At 36.1% G+C, this 24766-nt stretch overlaps 1 protein-coding gene across 1 annotated transcript in view; it reads left to right on the top strand.

Annotated features, from left to right (window-relative positions):
* The first annotated feature begins 8212 nt into the window (after window positions 1-8212).
* LOC135207214 (HEAT repeat-containing protein 1-like) overlaps window positions 8213-24766 on the top strand; it is a 333967-nt gene continuing 317413 nt past the window's right edge. The window contains exons 1-2 of the mRNA XM_064238825.1: window positions 8213-8218; window positions 24614-24739. Of these exons, the coding sequence (XP_064094895.1) occupies window positions 8213-8218; window positions 24614-24739 (132 nt within the window). The remainder of the gene's footprint in view (window positions 8219-24613; window positions 24740-24766) is intronic.

The raw sequence follows: 24766 nt of genomic DNA, 5'->3' as shown, positions 1-24766 counted from the left end.
TTAGAGTTGAGGACATGTTATGATGAACACCACTGAGAGTTTTGGCATCTAGAAGTTTTAGTGCACAATTACAGATCTGAAAAAAGTTAAGCAGGACCCTCATATGGAACTCGCTTAATTTTCAAAGCCATGTAAAGTTATGAACAGCCTTATTATTATCAATAGGCTGTCATTGCCATTCACAGATGGGTAAGGCATTGTTTTTCTGTTAACGGTTTCAAATGTAAAAATCTCTGCAAAATGAGGAGAGCATTCATCACCACTCAGCACCAACACTTATGAATAGACAGATTGATTATCACTAATCCAGCATCACTGGGACAGTACCTATGGTGCTGAATTAATTATTTCAGAGTGGTTAGGATGCAATACATATAAATTATCACTTAAATGGTAATGAAATACATAGATGAAATAAAGTTTATGTATCCCAAATATTATGGAAGCTCCATGTTCGCTACTAATGCTACTCTTACAAAACAACCAGTTCTCTTTTGTCAGATGATAACATAGCTTAGACCACTTCATCAGAACTTTCCCATCCTTAAGGAGGCTGGCCGGCTAATGCCATTTTTTAAGGACAGGACTTTGATATTCATACCACTTGATAAGGTGACTTGGGATATCTCCAAACCGCATATGATTTACGCCTCTTGACCTTCGGTTTTGTCACGCCAGGGCAATTTATCCCGAAAATGAGCATTTTTCAAATTCTATCTCCTCCCTTGATATTTAATATTAATACCTGGGATTACTACCATATATAGACCTGATGTAGACCTCCAATCCAATGAAGAATTTTTTTTCTAAAAGTCATTATTTTGCTAGATATGAATTTTTCATTATGGTAAAAAAATAAACCCTATAAATCAGGAAAAAAAATTATACAAAAAGACAAAACAAAAATTGGAAAAAAGGGCTTGATTTGATTGTTCTATAATGTCTTTCTGAGTTATATACCAAATTTCAGTGCTATAGCTTTAAAACTAAGTGAGAAGATAGATTTTGAAGGTCAATAAGTATAGTTTTGAGATACGGGCATTCAAAGTTTTCCTTTGTATTTTTATAAAGACAGTGTTAATAAATAATGAGCATTATGAATGCATATTTCTGTTTTGGGTATTAATAAACCAAAACTATGTTATTTCTCATAATTTAATCATGAATGATGATTCCTTTGCTCATATATCGTAGCCTGGGGCACTGCTTGAGGCAAGATGGGGCTCTCCTTCCTATGCAACTCTCTCTCTCTCTCCCTCACTAGCTCAGCTTATTACAGCGAATTTTCTTCTTCTGTATGTTAGCGAGATGTTTTCCTTGTATTTTCCTCTTTTGACATGATGAAATTCTTGCCGAAACAACGATAAACAAACGTAAAAGCAAGAGAATGTCAGAGGTGAAACTCGAACGTGTACTCTCTTTTTACACAGACAATGTTTAATAAATCATGATTATTATGAATTTCATATTCCTTTTAGGGTATTAATAAATAAAAAACCTGGGGTACTGCATGACGTGTGCGTCTGGCAAGACGGGGGCATTCCTAACTATGCACCCCTCCTCTCTCCGCACCCCTCCCTCTCTCCCTGTTCACTAACTACGCTAATATCACGTATATTATGATATTCTGTAATCATATTAGAGCTAATTTTCTTCGTCAGTATGTTAGCGAGATGTTTTGCTAGTCTTTTCCCCATTGGCATGATGAAATTCTTGCCGAAACAAAGATAAACATACGTAAAAGCAAGCGAATGTCAGAGGTGAAACTCGAACGTGTACACTACAAGAGGTTTCTCCTCGCACTGGAAGCCGTAAACTGACTAAGTTCCCTCCTGCCGCCTCATGGAATCTCTACAGATGCCATTGTTCACAATTTTGTTGACAATAATTATAAAAATTTACGATAACAAGAAGAAATATTGCATTTTCTTGTACAGATCAATGTTTTTGGCATATTGAGTTACGTTTACTAATTATCCTGTAACTACGAAAGTAAGAGGAATTTTGACGAAATATTTCGTATATGTATTCTCCATTGCCAAACGAAGCTCCATGAATTTTTTCATTGACTGCATTTTTCGCCTCATACCCCCATATATAAGGGTTCCGGCCGGCCCCCTTAACCCTTAAACGCCGAGCCGGTATTTCCAAAAGTGTCTCCCGTATGCCGGCGGTGTTCGCGAGTGAGCGCCGAAGCAGAAAAAAAGTATTTTAAAAAAATCACAGCACGCTTAATTTTCAAGATTAAGAGTTCATTTTTGGCTTCTTTTTTTGTCATTGCCTGAAGGAAGTTTAGTATGCAACCATCAGAAATGAAAAAAAATATTATATAGATATTGGAATATATACCAGTGTGAAAAAAAAAATTCCACATATTGTATACAAATTGCACTGTGAGCAAAACGGTTAAAGCTAATGAGTTAATTATTTTTTCATTGTATTTTACACTAAATTGCAATGATTTTGGTATATAACAAATTGTAAAACAATCAAAGCAACACACAGAAAATATTATCAGAATATGATGCATGAATTCGTAACGTGCGGACATAAAAAAAAGCTGTTTTCAAAAATTCACCATAAATCGAAATATTGTGCTAGAGACTTCCCATTTGTTGCAAAATGAAGGTAATTGATTGAATATTACTAGACTGTAAGTGTTGTAGCTTACAATTGGAGTTTTCGACCATTTCGGTCGAGTTAAATTGGACCGAAGGTCGTATTTTTTCTATTTATCGTTATTTATATGAAAATATTTCAAAACTGATAAAAGCTACAACCATGGGTTGTTTATTGTTGTATTCTAAATGATATTGTGCACCTTTTCATATGTAAAACTTTATGTAACAGATAATTTAAAATGGTGCAAACATTACGACAAACGGACGAAAAAATTTCAGATTTTTTCGGAAGAGTTACCACGAGAACGTAAGGAAAAAGGTTTTTTTCATAAATTCACCATAAATTGAAATACTGTGATAGGGACTTCCAATTTGTTGCAAAATAAAGGTAAATGATTGAATATTACTAGAATGTAATAGTTTTACCTTACAATTGCGTTTTTTAACCATCTCGGTAGAGTCAAAGTTGACTGAAGGTTGAAATTTTGGCACTTATTGTAATTTATATGAAAATATTTCAAAACTGATAAAAGCTACAACCATGGTTATTTTTTTTGTATTCTACATGAAATTGCACACATTTTCATATATAAAACTTTATGTAATGGCTAGTTTAAAATGGTGCAAACATTACAACAATCGGACGAAAAATGTCTGATTTTTTTTGGAAGAGTTACCGCACGGAAAATATTTTTTTCATAAATTCACCATAAATCAAAATATTGTGCTAGGGACTTCTAATTTGTTGCAAAATAAAGGTAAATGAATGAATATTACTAGAATGTAAGAGTTTTAGCTTACAATTGCATTTTTCAACAATTTTAGTTGAGTCAATGTTGACCGAAGGTTGATATTTTAACACTTATCATTATTTATATGAAAATATTTCAAAACTGATAAAAGCTACAACCATGGGTTGTTTCTTGTTGTATTCTACATGAAATTGCACACATTTTTATATATAAAACTTTATTTAACGGCTATTATAAACCTGTGCAAACATTACGACAATCGGACGAAAAAATTTCAGATTTTTTCGGCAGTTACCGCGTGGACGTAAGGAAAATGTTTTTTTTTTTTCTAAAATTTACCATAAATCGAAATATTGTGCTAGAGACTTCCAATTTGTTGCAAAATAAAGGTAAATGATTGAATATTACTAGAATGTAAGAGTTTTAGCTTACAATTGCAGTTTTCGACCATTTCAGCCGAGTCAAAGTTGACCTAAGGTTGAAATTTTGGCAGTTATCGTTATTTATATGAAAATATTTCAAAACTGATAAAAGCTACAACCATGGGTTGTGTATTGTTGTATTCTACATGAAATTCCACACATTTCCATATATAAGACTTTATGTAACAGCTAATTTAAAATGGTGCAAACATTACGACAATCGGACGAAAAAATTTCCGAATTTTTCGGAAGAGTTACCGCGCGGACGTAAGGAAAAAGTTTTTTCATAAATTCACCATAAATCAAAATATTGTGCTTGAGACTTCCAATTTGTTGTAAAATGAAGGTAAATGATTGAATATTACTAGAATATAAGAGTTTTAGCTTACAATTGGGGTTTTCGACCATTTCAGGCAAGTCAAAGTTGACCGAAGGTTGAAATTTTGGCACTTACCGTTATTTATATGAAAGTATTTCAAAACTGATAAAAGCTACAACCATGAGTTGTTTGTTGTTGTATTCTACATGAAATTACGCACATTCTCATTTATAAAACTCTATGTAATGGCTAATATAAAATGGTGCAAAAATTATGTCAAAGTGACGAAATGATTTCTGAGATGTGTCGCTGATGCGTTTTAGTGCGAGAAGAAAGAAATTCGCGCTTGGGTAATGATTGTAAACAGAACAACAGCTTGATCCGTGAACTCCCAGCATCCCCCAAGGCGCGTGATTCAAAAGTTTTTGCCTAGTAGGCCTATAACTATTTTTCCGCAAATTAAAAAAAAAAGTTTTTCGTCGACATTTTGTACATCGGTTCGGCACCCGACAGACAATTTTCGTCGGCATTTAATACGTCCAATCGGCGTTAAAGTTTTAATTTTTCCCTTTTGCACATCTATTTTTTAAAATCATGTAACAAAGAAACTAAGTAATTGTTCTGTTTTCTTTCTTTATGTCTTAAACAGTCGAAGAGCCAGTGCTGTATAATTTGCACAAGCTTCTGATAGACATACCTCTGTTGAGTTTTTATGGACATTGTATGGTGTTTAAGCTTACTTGAGAAGTATTTCCATTACTCATCCAATTTACGGAGAACACAACTTTGAATGACTTTCTCATGTTGCAAGTGATGGCAGCATTGTTTATGCAACAAGTAATGATCTGGGTAATTTAAAATTATGCTAGACAAAATTAGTGCCTAATAAGTAATGGAACAGGATTTGTGATTAACTACTTGTAATAAGCGTTTTAGTATGGGTTTAGAAAATTGCTTCTACTTTTAATATTACTGTATTTTAAAAGCATTATACAATAAAAAGAGAAGTTCCACATAATAATGACCATTAATGACTAATATTTGTTCATATACAAAAGAAACCTTCAGTCTTAACATTAGGATTTACTAGTGCCAAGCTGAAAACTGGTAGAATTAAAATCTGTTTTCATGTTGAGTGTTTGGATCCTGGAGTCTTTAGTAGTTTACTGCCTAACTTTTTGTAAACCTATTATGTGAGATATAGGTTGGGTTTTAAGTGTAGAGTTTGTGTGAAAATTTTATTATAGTATCCATAAATTACCCATTACTTAATTGAAGCTAAAATCTCATAGGTGGGAGGTGATGGATTGGTTGATTGAGTTAAGATTCTAGGGTATTTTGACTGCCATGGTCATTGATGCCAATACATATGTTGAAAATATGTAATTGCACTTTACTTCCAAACATGCCCCCATTGCAGACTCCAAACACTTTGATTTGTATGCCTCTACATTTTATAGTGTGGCTACTATTAAAATTTTGTAAACCAAGGGGTTAGCTGAAGTGAGGACATCTTTGAATTTCAATATTGATAAAATTACTTTTCATTTTGGTGTCTTCCTCAGTAGCTGCTAAAATTTCCTGCTTAAATTTCAAATAAATAAGCACTGCAAATTGAGATTGAAAAGAGAGTTACACCTTTGTTGTGAAACTTGCATACTAGATTTAGAGACATCAGTATACGCAGACTGGTCTAAAATCTCTGGAATACGCCAACCAAGAATTGTAAGATATAGTGTAACCAAGGACTTATGAATTGATGTAAGATAAGCAACAGACTTCTTGTCTCTAAAAACAAACAGTAGAAAATTATGATACAGTATGTATTTAATATACTGTACACAGTATCATTATGAACTACATATCCATTGGTGAAAAGAAAAATAGGGAAATACCTGTCAAAACAAGGGGTAGGTAAAAAATAACATCCTAGAAGACAGTGCTGGGCAGAACATTTTCGAAGTCATGAAAAAGAGATATCAGAAGCTAGAGAATGGCGGAATTTTCTGATAAATGAATTTGTGGTTGTTGAAATGGAATCAGTACTAAAGAAACAAGTGGTGGAAAGCACCAGGCAGTGATGGCATTACTTCACAGATGATTTTAGCTGAAAATGAAATGACACATCACATACTAAATACTACTCTGTGTTCATGATAGGAAATGAGATACATGATAAGGAATGAGAAAACAAAGCTTAATGACTGAGGATTGGAAGTCATAGGAAGGGTATCAAAGAAAGATGACCTGCCTGAAGGTGGTATCTACAGAAGTGTTGTATACTTACACTGATTGTGATGAAATTATCCTATATGCTTATTCTCAAAATATTAGTTTTCGAGAGGGCGGGAGATCCACAGATCAGATATTCTTATGAGAATGTTTTGGGGAGAAATACCACTGTCAATACAAAAATGATAAAGATAGCCTCTAATTATTTTGGATTGCCTGTAATTTTGCAAAAAAATGTTTGCCCATGTTTGGGTGAGTTTTATTCATGGGGGAGAGGACATTCATCTCTGGTTGGCTTAGTGGTTTCTTTGGTACATGTTTTTAGAAAGGATACTTTGAATGTATTTTGTTGTGAGTGATATTGTAAATTGCAGTCATTTAGCTGCATATATTCAAATTGCAAGAGCATACCAACACTATTATGTTTGTGGGATGAAAATGTAGGGGCCTCTTTGATGAGGTTTGTGTGCTTTTACATCTTTTGCATGACTGATGCACTCATCACCTAGTAGCATCTTTTATTTACAGTGAAATGCACTATTGTTAATGGAGAAGAGTGCAGTTCTCCTGTGGCTGAGTAAACCCATGCCACATTTAAAATCAGTGGTTACTGCAAGACACTGAAGTATCCCACGTGCTTTGCTTGATGGTTCAAAGATGTGAGGAGCTGCCAATCAAGTCTGTATTTCTTAGGAACACATTCATTCAGGATGAGGTTCTGTTTCTAGATTCTCTTCCTCTTCTCTTTGACACTGTAATTTAGCTGCTTATTTGGACAGACTTAAACTTTTGTTACATCTCACTGCTACTGATTTGTGTACATATTAGAAACCCTGTAATTTTTCTAACAGTCTCAATGGGATTTCAGTTTTAATCATGTCCCTTTGTTTCTCTGGGAGTGTGGTCTATGTACAGTTCTTGCCCATTTTCTCTTCTTGCCAGTGCAATAGACCACTCAACACTTCTGTCACCTAAGTTGTTGATCCATTCATGTGAAAGTAAGGGGGTTATAGTTAAACAAGTGTAATTTTATGTAAATAAAGTTTTATTTTAATACAAACAAAATTTCCCATCTCTTGAGCCCTGTGCTCTGTCTATGCTGGTCAGACTAATCAAGGAATGAATTAATCAGCTACCTGCATACAACCATTGATTTGCATGAAGTTCTTCATCATCTTGTTGGTAATAACTTGACGAGGAATGACACAATATTAGATATGGTGTTATGTACTGAAAAATCAAATTTGTTTATTAAATATTCATGTATATGCACATGCAAACCTACAATTCAACCAGAAAAATATAAAGTTAAAAAAAATTGTTTTTACAGAATGAAATGGATATGCTTAACACTAGCTGAAGCAGGAAAGTGAGTTCTTTTTTAAGCAATGAGGTAACCCATAAGCAAAACAAACAAATATTAAAGTGAAGGAATATAGCAAAGTGAATATATAAGATACCCTTGATATATCAGTTGCACATGAAGAGTGAGACTAGGAACTGCTAGAGACTTGGGGATCCTCAGATACTTCTGCAGGGCTAATGGCAGACTGCAATTTTGTATTTGGTTCTAAACAGGGACTGATCAGCTTGTTACAGTTTTATGGCCATAAAATCAGTCAATGGTTTAGTGACGGTTTTTTTGTGAAAAATTTTTTAACCTTAAAATTATTTCTTTTAGAATGTGTCATGCAGTAGTTTGTCAATGGAGAAAAAGGTGACCTACAATGACTTCAAGAACTATCGTGACAATGTATCCTCAGGAACTATCCCCGCTAACTTTCTGGCAATATGCATACTACGGGCAGTTAAAACCTTTTCATTGCCAAATAAATTGTTGAAGACTAAAATTATTGGATGCCAGATATGGAGGTAAGTTCTGAAACTTAATATTAATGGTAAAATTCAGTAATATTAAGGTTTTATCACTGTCTCATGATTCTTATATAGATGCAATCCTATCTGAATATGGGGAAATGTTTAATATGGAGGGACTTCCAGCTGAGATGGGTATGTTTATGACTGAAAATTTTTGTGTTTCCATGTGCCAAAAGAGTTTCTTATTGCATTTTGTAAAAAGTATTTTGTTCCTACATGATATAAAAACTCTCAGTCCTTTACTTTTAAATGAAATTGTATTACCTTTAATTTCATTTAAAAGTTAGCTTAATACTTAGGGAGCATGTTCAAACTCTAGAAGTAAGCATTTTTAACCTTTTTAGAGGCTGCTGCCAATCTTTCCCAAAAATACCCCTTGCACTAGGGGGTCTGGCAAACCTAACCTTATGTAAGTTCAGGGTATTTCTGTATATTTGAAAATACGCATCCTTCAAATCCACTGTAAGCATGAAGTCGCTCTCCCTGATGGAGGCGAGCACCAAGTGTGCTGTTTCCATCATGAACTGAGTCTGGTGAACTAATTGGTTCAAGGAGATAAGTCTATGACTGGTCTTCATCCCTCTGAAGCTTTCTCTATGAGAGAGAGGCAGCTATAGAAGAATGGAGACTGATCCGACGCAGCCTTCATCAGCATGGTTGCACTTCTCCCTTGAGTGCCCTGTCCTTCAGCAAACTAGGAATGTAAGTCAGAGATGGACTGTGTTTTCATTGAGGGTGAGGCTTGAGACTCGAAGGGGAGTAGATATCCCTCCTGAAGGGCATCTACTACCCAGGTCATGGCTCCATGTTGTTGCCACATTGCCTAATGGCTTGACAGCACCCCCCAACCAGTGGCAGCAGCTGGAGGGGAATGCCACCCCTAGTGTTTCCCCTTCTTTCCTTTGTCCCCTTTACCTGATGGAAAGAAGGCTGAAAAGGTCATGACTGAGCAGAGGAAGAAGGCTAGTTTTTCCTGCAGGCAACCTTCGAAGACTGGGACTTCTTAGTGACTGAGGAAGAGCTACCCTGACCAAAAGGTCAAGCCACAGTGACAGGCGAAGACCCTGAGGTCTCAGTCACTGCCTGATGAACAAGGCCGTTATCCTCGACTCTGAGCTTGTCCATGGCAGCATCCACCAACTCTAGGGATGAGAGAGGAAGAACCCAGCAACAGTTCATTCCTTAAGGTTAATGCTGACTCGGGCCCTATAAACCTAGTCAGTCGAGTCAGGACAGCATGCCCACAGGTTTGCCATCTGGTGGGTCAGGTAGTAGATAGCCCTTCCTCCAGACTGATAGTCTCCTGAAAATGGAATCCTCCCCAGTAACGATAGCCCTTGAGGAAGCAGCCACTTGGGATACTGTGAATGACTACAGCTCCAACCAAGAGACTGCCTGGTAAGCTGTTGTAACAAGAGACCCAGGCCTTGATGAACCAGGTCCTGGTCTACCTGGTTAGTTGGCAATGACCTATCTGAGGGACGATAGTAGCGCTTCTGACGAGGCAGAGGAGGAGGAAGCAACTTTTCTGAGTGTTTTGGTTGCAGTGAGTTCTCTTGTTTAGAGACAAGATCATTCACTTGATCAAGTACTCTCTCAGCAGCAAGCAAGCACCATGGCAGTCCCATCGAATCCTTGAATTCCTTTATGGGACCCAAAAGGATTCGAGGTGGGATGGACAATCCACAGACGAGGCCATGGTCCCTTCCAAGATCATTGTACCGACGAATTAGCGCAATGATCTCAGAAAACGACTTATGTATCTCGGGTGTGTCCGCACCCCGGGGGAGGAGCCCTCATGCCCTTCCAGGGTGTGGTCGTCTCAATCTACTCTCCCTGCAGGAGGGAGAACCTCACTGGACCTCAGCAATCCTTCCTGCACTACTCTGGTGTAGGACCTGGTCGACCAAGAACCTAGCCAAACATATATGCCTGAGAGGTAGGACTCAAATGATACCCCTCATCGAAGTCCCCCCTGTCCAACTTAGGCCTCTTGGTAAAACCTTATGAGGTTAAGGGAACAGGTGAGGAGGAACGGGCCCTCTCACCTGTCTTGTCCACAGAACAAGCAGGAGAGGTGAGTCGTATGCTGTCACCAACCCATGGTGATGACTGCAACATGGGCCTAGGAGAATTCTTTTGCCTTGGCGAAGTATTGTCCTGAGGAGGGTGGAAAGAATCACGTGAGCCTGGCTGGGTACTCGACTTAAAATGGTCGAGACGAGCCCCTGGCTCGAGCTGAGCAGTCGACTTGGCCAAGCCACCTTGATCGTGCAAACGTGATGGGGGGCTAGGAGTTGCCCATTTTGCCCCACCAAGGACTGTTTGAGCCTGCTGGGCACTCTTTCATCAATCAAGAAGTTCATGACTTTGAGAAGACTGCATTTGAGACCATTTCAGTTGGCAAAGGAAGCTTCATCTGGACTCATTTGTTTTTCGGATCACTCCCGGAGATCAAAGAAGACCTCAACTGGTGGCTCACAGAAGGAAGATTTGTAGAGGGTAAATCTCTATTTCCTCTGTGCCCCAACTGTACACTATTCCCAGATGCATCGGATCTGAGGTGGTGTGTGATTCTGGAAATCATGGACGTATCGGGGATGTGGTCTCCAAAAGACAAAAATCTTCATATAGATGTGAAAAAGCTCAAGGCGATAGATACATCTGGCCCTTCAGCACTTTGCAACAGTGACACACAACAGCACATATAGTATTCATTTGGACAATACCACGGCCCTAGCATATACGTATAAGGAATCGGAGGGACTCATTCCTTCTCTCTCTACAAGACAGTCAGGGATCTTCTTATTGGTCTTGAGACAATCGGACAAAGATTGTCACAAGGTATATTCAAGGGAAGTTAAACGTCCTAGCAGACAAATTAAGTCGCCGCAAACAGTTTCTACAGACAGAGTGGACATTGAATCCACAGGTTTGCTCCGACGTGTGAAGATGGCAGGGAAAGCTGTTGATGGACCTGTTTGTGATGTCAAGGAATCACAGGCTTCCTTTTTATTGCTCACCTGCATGGGGAATAGCTGTGATGACATTAGACTGGTTGAATCTCAACGTTTATGCATTCCCACAATTCAGCTTGGTGAGGGATGTCATAAACAAGTTTCAGTCATGCAACAATGTTTCGATGATCTTAATAGCCCCTTTTTGGCCACAGAAGGAATGCTTCTCGGACATCGTCAACCTATTAGTAGACTTCCTAAGACTCCTACCACAGCAGCGAAGTTTACTCAAGCAACCGCACTATTATCGGTTTCATCAAGGGCTATCTACTCTTGCTCTGTCAGACTGTCAGGAAGCTTGTCAGAGCTAAAAGGTTTTTCAAGACCAGCTGCAGAAGCAATTGCAAAATGTAATCGCCAATCATCCCCAAATGTCTATCAGTCAAATTGGGAAGTTGTACACAGCTGTTGTAGGAGCTATGACGTCTCATCTACTTCTACCACTATAGCTCAGATAGCTGATTTTCTGCTATTTTTAAGAACATCGTGACATTTAGGTACTTCAACCATAAAGAGGTAAAGGGCTGTGCTAAAGTCTAATTTCAAACTTAGGGAATTGGACTTATCCTCCAATACAGATATCAGCGATCTAGTTAAGTCTTGTGAGACTTCCAAGCTAGAAAGGACAACTGTGCCTTCATGGAATTTGGATATTGTCCTTAAATGGATTTCAGAGCCTCTTTTCAAACTTCTTCAGTCCTCATCATTTAGAGATTTAACAAGGAAGACACCCTTTTTAGTAGCCTTGGCTATGGCCAAAAGAGTAAGCGAGATTCAAGCCTCAGACAGGAACATAGGTTTTACTCAAGGAAATGCGATGTTTCATTCACTCTGAGTTTCTTAGCCAGAAATGAAACACTGTCAAATCCCTGGATCAAGAGAGAAGCCTGTGTCAAGAAAGAGTGCTAAAGTTTTACTTGGACAGGACTAAGGATAAAGAAGCAACTCACCTAACCCCTGGTGCTTGGTTAAGGATCCCTCTCGTCCCTTATCCAAAAATGCCCTGACGTTTTTTCTGACAGACATCATCACTGAAGCTTGTACGAAGATTAATGAATATATTTTCCGCTTGTAATGTTAAAGTTCCTAAAATTAGGACAGTAGCCACTTTTTTGGCTTTTAAAAGTAATTTATCTCTCACGTCTATTTTGAAATCTACTTTTTGGAGATGTAAATTTGTTTTTGCAAATTTTTATTTATTGAAGTATATGATAACTTTAGTGAATTAGGATCATTATCTATACTTGGCATGGTATTGCGGGTAGGAGATTACTATCATCCTCTATCTACTTGTCTTGACAATTGGTCGTCAAGTTTTTGGAAGCTTGGCGGGTACTGTGTACCTGGTACCACAATCTTGTTTTTATGGATGGGTTATGGATTTGTTTTGACAACCATCGGAGCACTCCCTTGGTTTGCAAAGTATCGCACTTAAGCAGAGGTGACTCCTGACCTTACTATCATGTCACTACAGGTTGAGAGAAGCTCTGACCTTACTATCATGTCACTACAGGTTGAGAGAAGCTCTGACCTTACTATCATGTCACTACAGGTCGAGAGAAGCTCTGACCTTACTTTCATGTCACTACAGTTTTGAGATGAGCTCTAAACAGAGGTAGTACGTATCTTCATACTGTAGCTACCGCACCAGGTAAGGATTCAACAAACATTTGTTCAATACTAGCTAATTTACTGTCGTAAATTCATCACATTACTGAATGTTTCTTGATAGTATATGTCCATGCTGTCCCACCTCCTATCAGTGCAGGATTCAGCAATGTAGTTACTTGGTAAGTTATTTATACAGGCAGTCCCCAGTTATCAGCAGGAGTTCCGTGACAGGGTGCTGATAAGCAAAACTGCCATTAACCAAAACTTGGCGATTTATGGGGTGTATGGCGCTAAGTTTCGGTTAGTGGTGCTTGTGTTATGTATGTTATGGCACCATAACTCTATTATTGGCACCTTATAGTACCGATAACGGAAACTCGGCCATTTATGGCGCCATAAACTGCTAATTTTATGGTGCTAGGCAGTCACCATAAAACCGGATCACCATTAACAGAGTCCGCCGATAACTGGGGACTGCTAAAATGACATTTTTATAATAAAATAAAATTATATATATTGTGACGAAGTGGCGTAGAGTATCTGGGTCTGGATACCATTAATACTTGGGGGGGGGAGTGGGTAAGAGTATCTGGGTCTGGATACCATTAATACTTGGTGCATGAAATAGTCAAAGATCTGTGTCTGGACACTCACATAACACGCGATCTCGCATATCATGCGACCCCCAAATTTTCACCCTCAAAAATTTATTTTATCACTTATCTTACATATCATGCGAGTTAAATTTACGATACCAAAATTTAACAATAGGCTAACCTCTTTTCCTCCTCTTTATCTGGTCCATTTTTTAGTTAGGCTAACCCCTTTTCCTCCATCTCTTAATGTATCCCATCTTCTAGTTAAGTTTAAAAAAGTAAAAGAGAATGCAAAAAGTATTGGTAGTAATGATATACTTCTTTGGAAAACGCATACAGCCAGAAATAACTGATTTGCTGTGAACAACCAATCCGATAAAAACAGCCTTTTTGCTTGCATTTCAACCATCGTACGATAGTAAAAAAATTACCGTATTTATGTTACAAATGACGTTGATGAGAATAGGATGATGTCTTTTTACATTACAGGTTGTAGTCGACTTACTACCGCAATTGGTTACGAACAACCAGTCATAAATCGATTTGGACGTAAGAATATTATACTAGCGTAGCCTACACTAGGGTAATCAGTACCATCTTTACATATAGAGTAGCCTAGCCTACACCACACAGCATACTTTATACATATTTGGCACACTAATTATTAATTTCAGCTAACTCTAGGTTCAATGCACATTGGTTTATGATGATTCAGTACAAAGAGAAATTGAATAACATTTAACAAGTTAGCCTCGCCTATACGATGATGATGCTATCGTGGTACATATATCGTATATATACAAATACAGTAACCTAGCCTTCAGTATACTGTATACTACATATACGATGTAATTTATTAATAAAAGCCAATTTTGGAGTTTCAATGCATTCTGACTATGACATATCAGTGGAAAAAAAATGGACACGAAACGGGAATCAGATTCGGACCGACATCAGCATACCTAGTTGAGCGATGTCAGGCTGCTGACGGCTACATATATTTACAAAATAAATACAGAATGATTATGCATCTTTTCTGATTCTTTTAAAAAGTTATACATTACAGTATCCAATTATATTGTATGTACAGTGGTCGCCCCGTATTCGCGGGGGATGCATACCAGACCCCCCCGTGAATGTTAGAACCCGCGAATGTTTGGAACCCCTACAAAAAGGCTAAAAACAGCCTATTTTGTTAGTTCAAACTGAAGAAAAACCCACTAAAAATTTTCATACTTGGTTTTTATTAATAGTTTTATCACAAAAAGTGCATTTTATGATGAAATTGATCAAAATAAAACAGGATTAGTGGATATTTCTCATAGAAAAATACCACGAATGTGCGAATTTTCCGCGAATAATGCGGGGAAACGTTCCCAAGAGAAATCCGCAAATCCGGAGAACGCGAATATGGGGGGATCCACTGTATTCTCATATTATTGTATCATTAAATACTAACAGAGTGGTTGTGTTTTGGTTTGGAAATCAGCTGATGGCGAATACGAGTTTATTTCTCTGTATTTAACTCATTTCGGAGCGAATTGTCTTTCTTCTAGTTCACGTAAAATATCTAGATACTCTACTTATATGAGACAAAGTAATTTTTTATTATACGACAAACCGTCTCGTGAACTGAAGTATTTTTTTTCGTTAACAGATTGCGTTGTGGGCATGTTTATTGTGTAAAAATATTATGTGATTCCGTTCGCTATTTTCTCTTCATTTCATCGTAGTACGAACTTTACCGTTACTTTACTTAACTTTTATTGGCTTGAAAACAACAGTAAAATGTGTTCTTTCAAGACCTGAAGTTTTGATTAAAATAATTTTCTCTCAATTTTATCTACGGTTGTTTGATAGCATAAGTATACTGGAGTTATATCTTCGTTGCTGATGCCGTTAATAGTATTATAGCCTTACTCTATGGATAAAAGATCGGCAAGGGCGTATACTGCTAAATTTAATCTGTAAGTTTTAGCTGAAGTTGAGGAAAGAATGTTGATATGCTAACAACTGTTATCGTGCATCGGCAATGTGGATGAAACTCGCAAACTTCGGTATAGTGCCATCAAACTCAACCGCAAACAAAATTTGAGAGAAACATGTTTTAATCAAAACTATTGGGCATGAAAAGAACACATTTTACTGTTTTCGCTCCAATAAAAGACAAATACGTAAAGCTCATAGTATTCTGATGAGATAAAGTGAAAATATCGAACGGAATGTTGATTTTTGTTTATGCAATAAACATGCCCTCAGCGCCATCTACTAACAAAAAAAAATAACTAAATTTCGTTCACAAATGATACGGTTTCAAGTGATATTTCTACTAGAAAACACTTTGTATAATGTAAAATAACCTTGTCTCATATAAATAGAGTATCTTGAGATTTATTGGTGCTAACTAGAGGCAAGAAAGTCGCTCTGATTTGAGTTCAAGACAGCAAAATAAACTTACTTCGCAATTGCCCTCAGCTGATTTCCAAAGCATTACATTGATTGCTATGTTTGTATTTTATAATATATAGAAATAGTTGATTGGAGAATGGTAATTTCATTCGTGGGAGAATAGTCGAATTGACTAGTTTGTTTGTTTCTTACTTTTTGTCCCCATTTCTGGTGTTCGTTTATGGACGGAAAGTAAACTGAATGATTGCCGTTTGTTAATATTAAATGTAAATTCTTAACTTTCCCCTTTTTGTATTCTAATTGAATTAATTAATTTAATGTTAAATGCATTCCTTATAAGGAAACAGTTTTGCTTTCCCGTCTTTATATTTCAACGTTGTTCGAGAGTTTCGGACAAGCGAAAGAAAACGGAGTTGTTGACTGTTTTTGATCCGACAAGGAGAGTAGTCTTGTGCTACCTGTCAGACAGAAGAAAAGAACGGGTGTTTATTCTGCGATAAAAAGTGAATTATTTAATGAATCAAAATTTGAAGCCAAGAAGAAATTGTTCTGGATAATGGTGCAGGTAAGTTGAAGTATAAAGACTTGCCTTTAAATTGATTTGAGTTAGATAATTCTAACATATTCGAATTTTGAACTTTATTTTACTCCGTAAGATTTCAGTTTACTTTTCGTCTTGTTGTTTTGTTTTTTTGGCTATGACACTTGTTATTGGGCATAGCTGGGTTCGGAGGTTGTCCGAGTTGAGCCTAAGAGAATGTGACGGGTTTAATTACATCTGTAAAGGGGGCGCAACCTTTGAAAACATCAAGGATGACGTAGAGTGGTATTTCGCTAACCCTAGGAGGTCTAGGCCTAGTCGTATCTTTGTGTTCTTGGGCAGCAATGATTTGGATGCTATCCACAGTACTGCGGAGGTATGGAAAGTAGAGCACTGTTGTGAGGCCTTTGCTGAATTGCTGTAGAAGTTGTGTCCTGAGGCTAAACTAATTTTTGCCCAAATAGAGGATAGGTTTTTTTTTAACCACTGTGAAATTTTTGATGCGTTGCGGCAGGATTTTAAGGCTAAATCTAATAAATTCAATAAGTGGTTGAACAAATGGAAGGGCAAGGATAGTTTGTTTCTAATGAAAGGGGTTAAGGGATTTTCTGACCCACGCCTTTATGCCAGGGATGGAATACACCTCAATATTGATGGAAATGTGAAGTTGGCTCGGAGAATGGCTGACTTTTAGTATGAGCAAAGGCCTAGGTAAGTTAGTTTAGCTGTTCTAGTGTCAAGTATATTTTTTTTTCTCTTGGTTCATCTGGGTTTTGTAATGTTAGGATTTTTTGTATACTGTTGTTATTCCTTATAAGGAAAGGAGCAGTATTGGTCCTTATTTATACTTGTATTAATTTAAGTTTAGATTAAGTTAGTTTAGGTTAAGTTAGTAACCTTTTCATTTAAATAACCTGTTGATTAGCCTAGCTGATATTAAGTGTAATCTAAATTATTATTGATAAAGTTTGAGGTAGGCTAGCCTAAATTTGCTGTTAGCATAGTATGCTGTATATTTTCATTATGAAGTAATTGATGATAACTTGCTTTGCATTGACTTGATTAAGTTAAGTTTAGATTTTTTCTTTGGGTAATTTAGCATTGGTTAATAGCATTGTTCAAGATGACTGATTCTGAAATAAAAAAGTTAATTAAAAAGAGGGCTTATGTTAAGGGTTTAATAACTTGATGTTAAGAAGGTTGACTCTTTAAAGGACGATCAAATTAATAGTCATTTGTTACAAGAATTTATTCATAAAATTGATGCTAATTTAGTAATAGTTGAGAATTTTGATGCAAGCATTTGTGAAATTGCTGCTGAAGATGAACTAGATAGTGTTATGCAAGCAGCAAGAGATTATCATTATGAAATACAGAAAACTCTGTCAGAATTTAGAGTAAAATTTGATAATTTGTTTGGAGGTAAGAATACTTCTCAAAATGGTTCTAGTAAAATTGTAAAATTACCTCTCCCTCCTATTCAGATTCAGAAGTTTGAAAACAATGCAGTTAATCCATTTGCCTATTTTAACTTTAAGAAGGCTTTTAATAATGCTTTGGCTGGTTAGGTGAAGCGTTAAGTATAGTAGAAAACATTACAGTAAATGATGAGGGTTTTGATTTGGCTTTTAAGCAATTAGATCTTAATTTTCTGGATGAAGACAACATACGTAATTGATCAAGTAATAGGTGAAGTTTTGAACACTTCTGAAGTAAAATCTCTTAGTGAAGTAGAATCTTTGGTTAGGTCTTTGAATGATAAATTCATTGATTTGAAGGGACTTGGTATAGATCTGATTGAAGTCGATTCGGCTGCCCTATTGCTAATTAGCAAAATTGTAAATAGGAAACTTCCTAGAAATTTTTTGATAGAACTCTCTAGAACTACAGGATCTTCTTATCCTAATTTTAACCAGTTGTTAGATAATTATCAGAGTATTATTGCACGCCTTAGTTTAGGTCATAATGAAAATTCTGGTGCAAAACCTAAAGTTAAATATGAAGGTAAAGACCGTAATTTCCAACAATCAAAGTATAGTAATAAATCTACTGCTAGTAATGACTAATAAAGTTCAATTCACCAGTAAACCTTTATCTTCTGGTAGATGTAAATTTTGTAAAGAAACAGGTCATAACTCTTCTAAATGTACTAGGTTTGATACTTTGCAAGCTAGGAAGAATAGAGCTGAAGAACTAACTTTATGCATTAAATGCTTGAGTGATAGGCATAGGGTCTCGGAATGTCCGGGAAATAAATCTTTGTTACCTTATAAATGTTTTTCTTGCAATAAATCTGAACATCATGGAGCAATGTGTCCTCATGCTATTAAGGATTTTGGTAAAAAAGTATTAAGTTGTCAATCAGGGTCTGAAATATTTGTTCCCTTCATTACACTCAAAGTTGGTAGGGGTAGGAAATCTTTTAAATGTTGTTTTCTATTAGACACTGGAGCCCAGTTTTGTGTTATTAATAAACAAATTGTTGATTGTAAATTAGGAGATTATTGTGGTGCTCCTTTATCTAGGTTAATTTCTTCTTTTGGGTTGCCAGCTAGAGTTAGTGAGGGATTTCATTTGGTAGCTGATTTAACAATGCCTTGTGGGATAGTCTAGTTGTCTTTTTTTTGCATTAGAAAATTTTAATCTTTCCCTCCAAATTCCTATGTTGCCTTCTGTAGTTAAAAATTTGGAATCTGCAGGTTATTCTGTATGTAATAATTACCCAGGAAGGAATTCTGAAATTGTAAATATATTAGGTATCCTAGGGAATGATATCCTTCAGGAATTTAGTCAGTTAGATTTAGACTCTGTAGAGTTATTTAATATTAAGGTTAGAGTAATTAAGTTAGCAAATGGGGTTATTCCATTTGGTACAGTAGTCAATTTTGTTCATCCTTCACAAAGGAAGCTTTTTTTATGAGAGAATTGATTCTTATGAACCTTGTGTTAGAGGTAAACCAATAAGAGAGGTAGAGCCTTGTCCTATAATTGATAGTAATAAAATCTTGGAAAATAGACCAAGAGGTAATGGTAAAGTTGAATCTGTTAGGTTTATTCCTAATAAGGAGATTAAATATGTACCTGAATGTAACAGAGAATCTAGAGTTTTTTTATAATTCTTCCCTTAATTTGGAGATTAAACAGACTTCTGAGCCTGATAAGATTAGACTACTGGAATTTGTTCCTCCTAAGCAACTTGGAAAACATAAATTATTAGTAAATTTTGCAGTTAATCCAGTAGGCTATAAGTTCGATCCATTGAGTGATATCTTTCCTGATTCTTGTGTCGAGTATGGACTCGACAATTTCTATAACTTAGAATCGATTGGGATTAAAGATGAAAATTCACTTCCTTATGAAGACCAACAAGTTGCTGAATTTGCTAAATCAATTTCTTTTCATGAAGGACATTATCACGTTCAGTTACCATGGAAAAAGGATTTAATTGAAAAAGTCCCTAACAATTTAAAGATTTCATTGGCAGTTGCCGAGCGGATTTACTCTAAATTAGAAGATCAGAATATAGCCTCTAAATATGAGGAAGTTTTTGATAGACAGGAGGAGCTTGGCATTATTGAGCCTGTTAAAAATAGAGCCGCAGGCCAAGTATTCATTCCTCATCGTCCTGTCATAAGAAATGATGAAAAGCCACCACTAAAATCCGTCCTGTATTCAATTGTAGTTTAAAGGTGGGAAAAGCTCCTTCATTAAATGAAGCCGCTTTTCCTGGTATTGATTTGATGAACAACTTGTTGTCATTGGTTTTGTATTTCAGGAATAATGATTATGTAGTTGTAGCTGATATAGTGAAGGCTTTTCTCCAAGTTAGGTTATCTTTAGAGTCTGATCGAAATAGATTTTGTTTCTTTAGAAAGATAAATGGGAAGTTTGTTGCTTATAGGTATAATACCATAATTTTTGGATTTGTAAGTTCTCCTTTTATATTGAATTATATTATTCAACATCATTTGTCTAGTTATAGAGGGAATGAAGTAGCTTCTCTGATTAAAGACAAATTTTATATGGATAACTTGGTGCTCTCTTCTAATCAGGGAGCCCAGGCACCATTTATTATCAATTCTATTAAGGAAATTATGAATTCAGGGGGGTTGCCTTTACGGGAGTGGGGTTCTAATTGTCCTGCTTTGTTATCTACTCTTGATGAAGATGAAAAGGTAGCTTCTTCTGAAATGAAGATTTTAGGATATATTTATGACTCTAACCAGGATACCTTACAATTAAAGGTTAAGCAATTGAACAAGGATGCATCCTCAAAGCATCAGATTTTGTCAGCTTTGTCTTCTGTCTTTGATCCTATTGGCATATTTGCACCTATAATGCTGCAGGGCAAGCTTATTATTCGTAAGTTGTGCCAGCAAGTTTCGAACTGGGATGAAACGGCAAGTGCTGAAATTGCAAAGTTATGGAGTAAATTTTGCAGTTCTTACAGTGAGGTTAGTCAAGCTTCTTTTTCCAGACAAACTTAGAAAACTGATGCTCCTATCAAACTGTTTTTGTTTGCAGATGCTTCGAAGGAAGCTTATGGTTGTGCTATGTATGCCGTGTAAGGTGGTCATAGTTCCCTGATATTTGCTAAGACTAAGATTAGCCCTATTAAGGAGAAAACTCTCCCGACTTTAGAACTTTTGGCCGCCCAATTAGCTTTTAAGTGTTTTGATACTATTTTTGAAAATAATCTATTAAATTGAACTAAAATTGAAAGCATAACTCTTTTTATAGATAGCCAAGTAGTTCTTAGTTGGATTCTTACAAATAGGGCTCCTAAGAGAAACACATTTGTGAATAATAGGTTGAAGGAAATTTCTAATCTGTTAGATAGGATTTCTGATAGATTTTGTAGAGTTTCATTAGCTTATATTCCTTCATCTAGCAATCAGGCTGATTTACTTACTAAACCTTGTACTTGTAAGCATTTTCTTGAAAATTTCAGTCTTTGGATCAAAGGGCCTTCTTAGTTGAATTCTCCTGACGAGTAGCCTAAGGGTCTTTTGGGTTGTATTCCTGATAATGTGAAGGGTGACTTAATTTCTCCTGTAATGTTTCCTAAAAAGGAACCTCTTGTAAATATTAGTAATTTTTCTAGTTTTTCTAGACTTATAAGTGTAGTTTCTAAGGTATTTACAGTTGTACATAAGTTTAGGAAAATTCAAGCTGACCCTGTTGAGGCAGCTTCTAATTACCTTCTAAGGTTAATGCAAGAGGAAGCTTTTCCTCTTGAATTATCTTATCTAAAGAATAAAAATTCTTTAGTTGAAGGTCCAACTTTAGTTAGCATGTGTAATTGTTTTGGATGATAATGGCATAATGCGAACTAAAGGTCGGATTGACAAAAACATTACTTTTAAAATTTGGTATTGTCAATCCTATTCTTGTGGATAAGAAGCATCATTTGACCCGGTTGTTGATTTATTTTGCCCATTGTAAGTCTATGCATATGGGTTTGCAATCCACTCTTAGTTATTTGCGCATGCATGGTTTGTGGATTGTGAAGGCTAGGCAAGCAGTTTTGTCTGTCCTTAAGGATTGTATTGTATGCAAGCGTTATAATGCTAGCACAGTGAAGTATCCTTCTCCTTCTTCACTTCCATCTTCCAGGGTTAATTTGAGTGTGCCTTTTTGCTCATTACTAGGTGTGGATTTATACAGGCCACTTTATTGGTTAGGGAGGAAAAATGGAGAAAAATTTAAGGAGTACATTACTTATTTCACTTGTTTTAATACAAGAGCAATACATTTGGAAGTTGTCCAGTCTATGTTAACCTCAGAATTTATATTAGCTTTTATTAGATTTTCTAATAGGTTTGGAGTTCCTGTTGCTGTTTATTCAGATAATGCCAAGTCCTTTGTTCAGGCTGGTAATATAATTGAACAGTTACTTACTTCTGAGTTTGAGGAGAAGTTTAGGGTCGCTTCAATTTCTCATAAGACTATCCCTGTGTACGCAGCGTGGTACGGTGCTGTTTGGGAAAGATTAATTAAAACAATTAAGCATTGCCTTTTTAAAACTCTTGGTAGATTTACTCCTTCATTTTCTGAATTTGTCACTTTCCTCTCAGACATTCAGAAAATTTTGAATAATAGGCCTTTAACTTATAGATCTTGTGAAAATGAGATAGATATAATTTCTCCTAATCATTTCTTGGTTGGCAGATTTATTCCTTCATTAATGTTTGGTGATTCTGAACAAGTTCCTGAGTGGGAGTATGGTGAGGAGGATGAGTATTCTTCTCTCCTTGCTCGTACTTTGGAAACTAGAGATGGACTTTACGAAAGCTTTAAGGAAAGGTGGCTTTCTGAATGTTTAGTAAGTTTGAAAGAAAAGGATAGATCTTTTCATCCCCCTAGAAAATGGGAAAAGGGGGAAATTGCTCTCTTTAAATTACCTTCCAAATCTAGAACTTATTGGCCATTGGTTAGAATTGTTGAAACATTCAGTGATAACAAAGGTGTTTGTACCGTACTGTTCGTATTGTTAAGCCTGATAAAAGTGAAAGTGAAATTAATGTTAGTTTTTTAATACCTTTAGAATTATATTCTGAGCTTAATGATCCTAATTTATATGTTCAAATTGAAGAACAAGAAGAAAATATTAGTGAGTTGGAGACAGATGAAATACCTGACACTGGAACATCTTTGCCCAATGAAATATCTACTAGGCCTACCCGTAGTACTGCTCTTGCCTCCAGAAACCTAATAAGAAGTTTAGCTTGGGAGGGTAGATTGTAAACAATGGTTTGTTTTGTTTTATAAAGGTTGTCTTTTGTTGTCGAGTTAATCTGTCAAAATGGTTCTTTGTGTAACCACTTTTCTTTTGTTGGTTGGGGAAGATATAGAAATAGTTGATTGGAGAATGGTAATTTCATTCGTGGGAGAATAGTCGAATTGACTAGTTTGTTTGTTTCTTACTTTTTGTCCCCATTTCTGGTGTTCGTTTATGGACGGAAAGTAAACTGAATGATTGCCGTTTGTTAATATTAAATGTAAATTCTTAACTTTCCCCTTTTTGTATTCTAATTGAATTAATTAATTTAATGTTAAATGTATTCCTTATAAGGAAACAGTTTTGCTTTCCTGTCTTTATATTTCAACGTTGTTCGAGAGTTTCGGACAAGCGAAAGAAAACGGAGTTGTTGACTCTTTTTGATCCGACAAGGAGAGTACAGTCTTGTGCTACCTGTCGGACAGAAGAACGGGTGTTCTTTTTTTCTGCCGATAAAAAGTGAATTAATTAATGAATCAAAATTTGAAGCCAAGAAGAAATTGTTCTGGATAATGGTGCAGGTAAGTTGAAGTATAAAGACTTGCCTTAAAATTGATTTGAGTTAGATAATTCTAACAAATACAAACAAATAGTAATATGAAATTACATATAATATTATTGGATGCAGTCAAGTAAAACAAAACTTTTTTTAAATATCCATGGAAAAGATGCATATCTCAAATTTTATATCTCATGTAAGATGCGACCCCCCCCCCTTAAAAAGTCGCATGATACGCGATATATAAAATCGTATTTTATTAAAAATGTCTTTTTTTTTTTTATAGCAGAGCTAGACTCCCAGTCAAGTTTTATTAACAGCATTTTCCAACTCTAATTAATTGAGTTTTCTTCTTGTACACAAATGCTACATGTGGTGAGATGTACCATTAAATAACTACCAAATTAATCTCCAGTTACTATATTATTCAGTATAGTGGACCCCCCGTATTCGCGTTCTCCGGATTCGCGGACTCACACATTCGCGGATTTTTCTTGGGAACGTTTCCCTGCATTATTCGCGGAAAATTCGCGCATTCGCGGTATTTTTCTATGAGAAATATCCACAAATTCCTGGTTTTTGTGATCAATTTCATCATAAAATGCACTTTTTGTGATAAAACTATTAAAAAAACAAGTATGAAAATTTTTAGTCGTTTTGTCTTAAGTTTTAACTAACAAAATAGGCTGTTTTTAGCGCTTTTATAGGGGTTCCAAACATTCGCGGATTCTAACTATTCACGGGGGGGTCTGGTACGCATCCCCCGCGAATACGGGGGGAACACTGTATTACTTTTATATATAAAAGACTTATGTATGCATGATATCCATAATATATTCCGTTGTTTCAGAAATGTCATAGTGTTGTTTGTGTGTGTTATTGCAATTATATATTTTAGCTAAATGGCTATATGGTGTGAATTTGTGATTTTGTAGGGTCAAGATCTAAGTGAAGGACATCTGCTACTGCTGCTGAAAGCAACCAAAGGAGCATTTGAAATTGAACAGTTTGGGTCAGCAGGAATTAAAATAAGGAACAGAATTATGGCTTGTGTTCTCAAGGTATGCGTAGTTGCATTTAATATTATG

This window comes from Macrobrachium nipponense, chromosome 32, assembly GCF_015104395.2.
Source record: "Macrobrachium nipponense isolate FS-2020 chromosome 32, ASM1510439v2, whole genome shotgun sequence".
Lineage (NCBI taxonomy): Eukaryota > Metazoa > Arthropoda > Malacostraca > Decapoda > Palaemonidae > Macrobrachium > Macrobrachium nipponense.
This window is presented reverse-complemented; position numbering and strand designations above follow the sequence as displayed.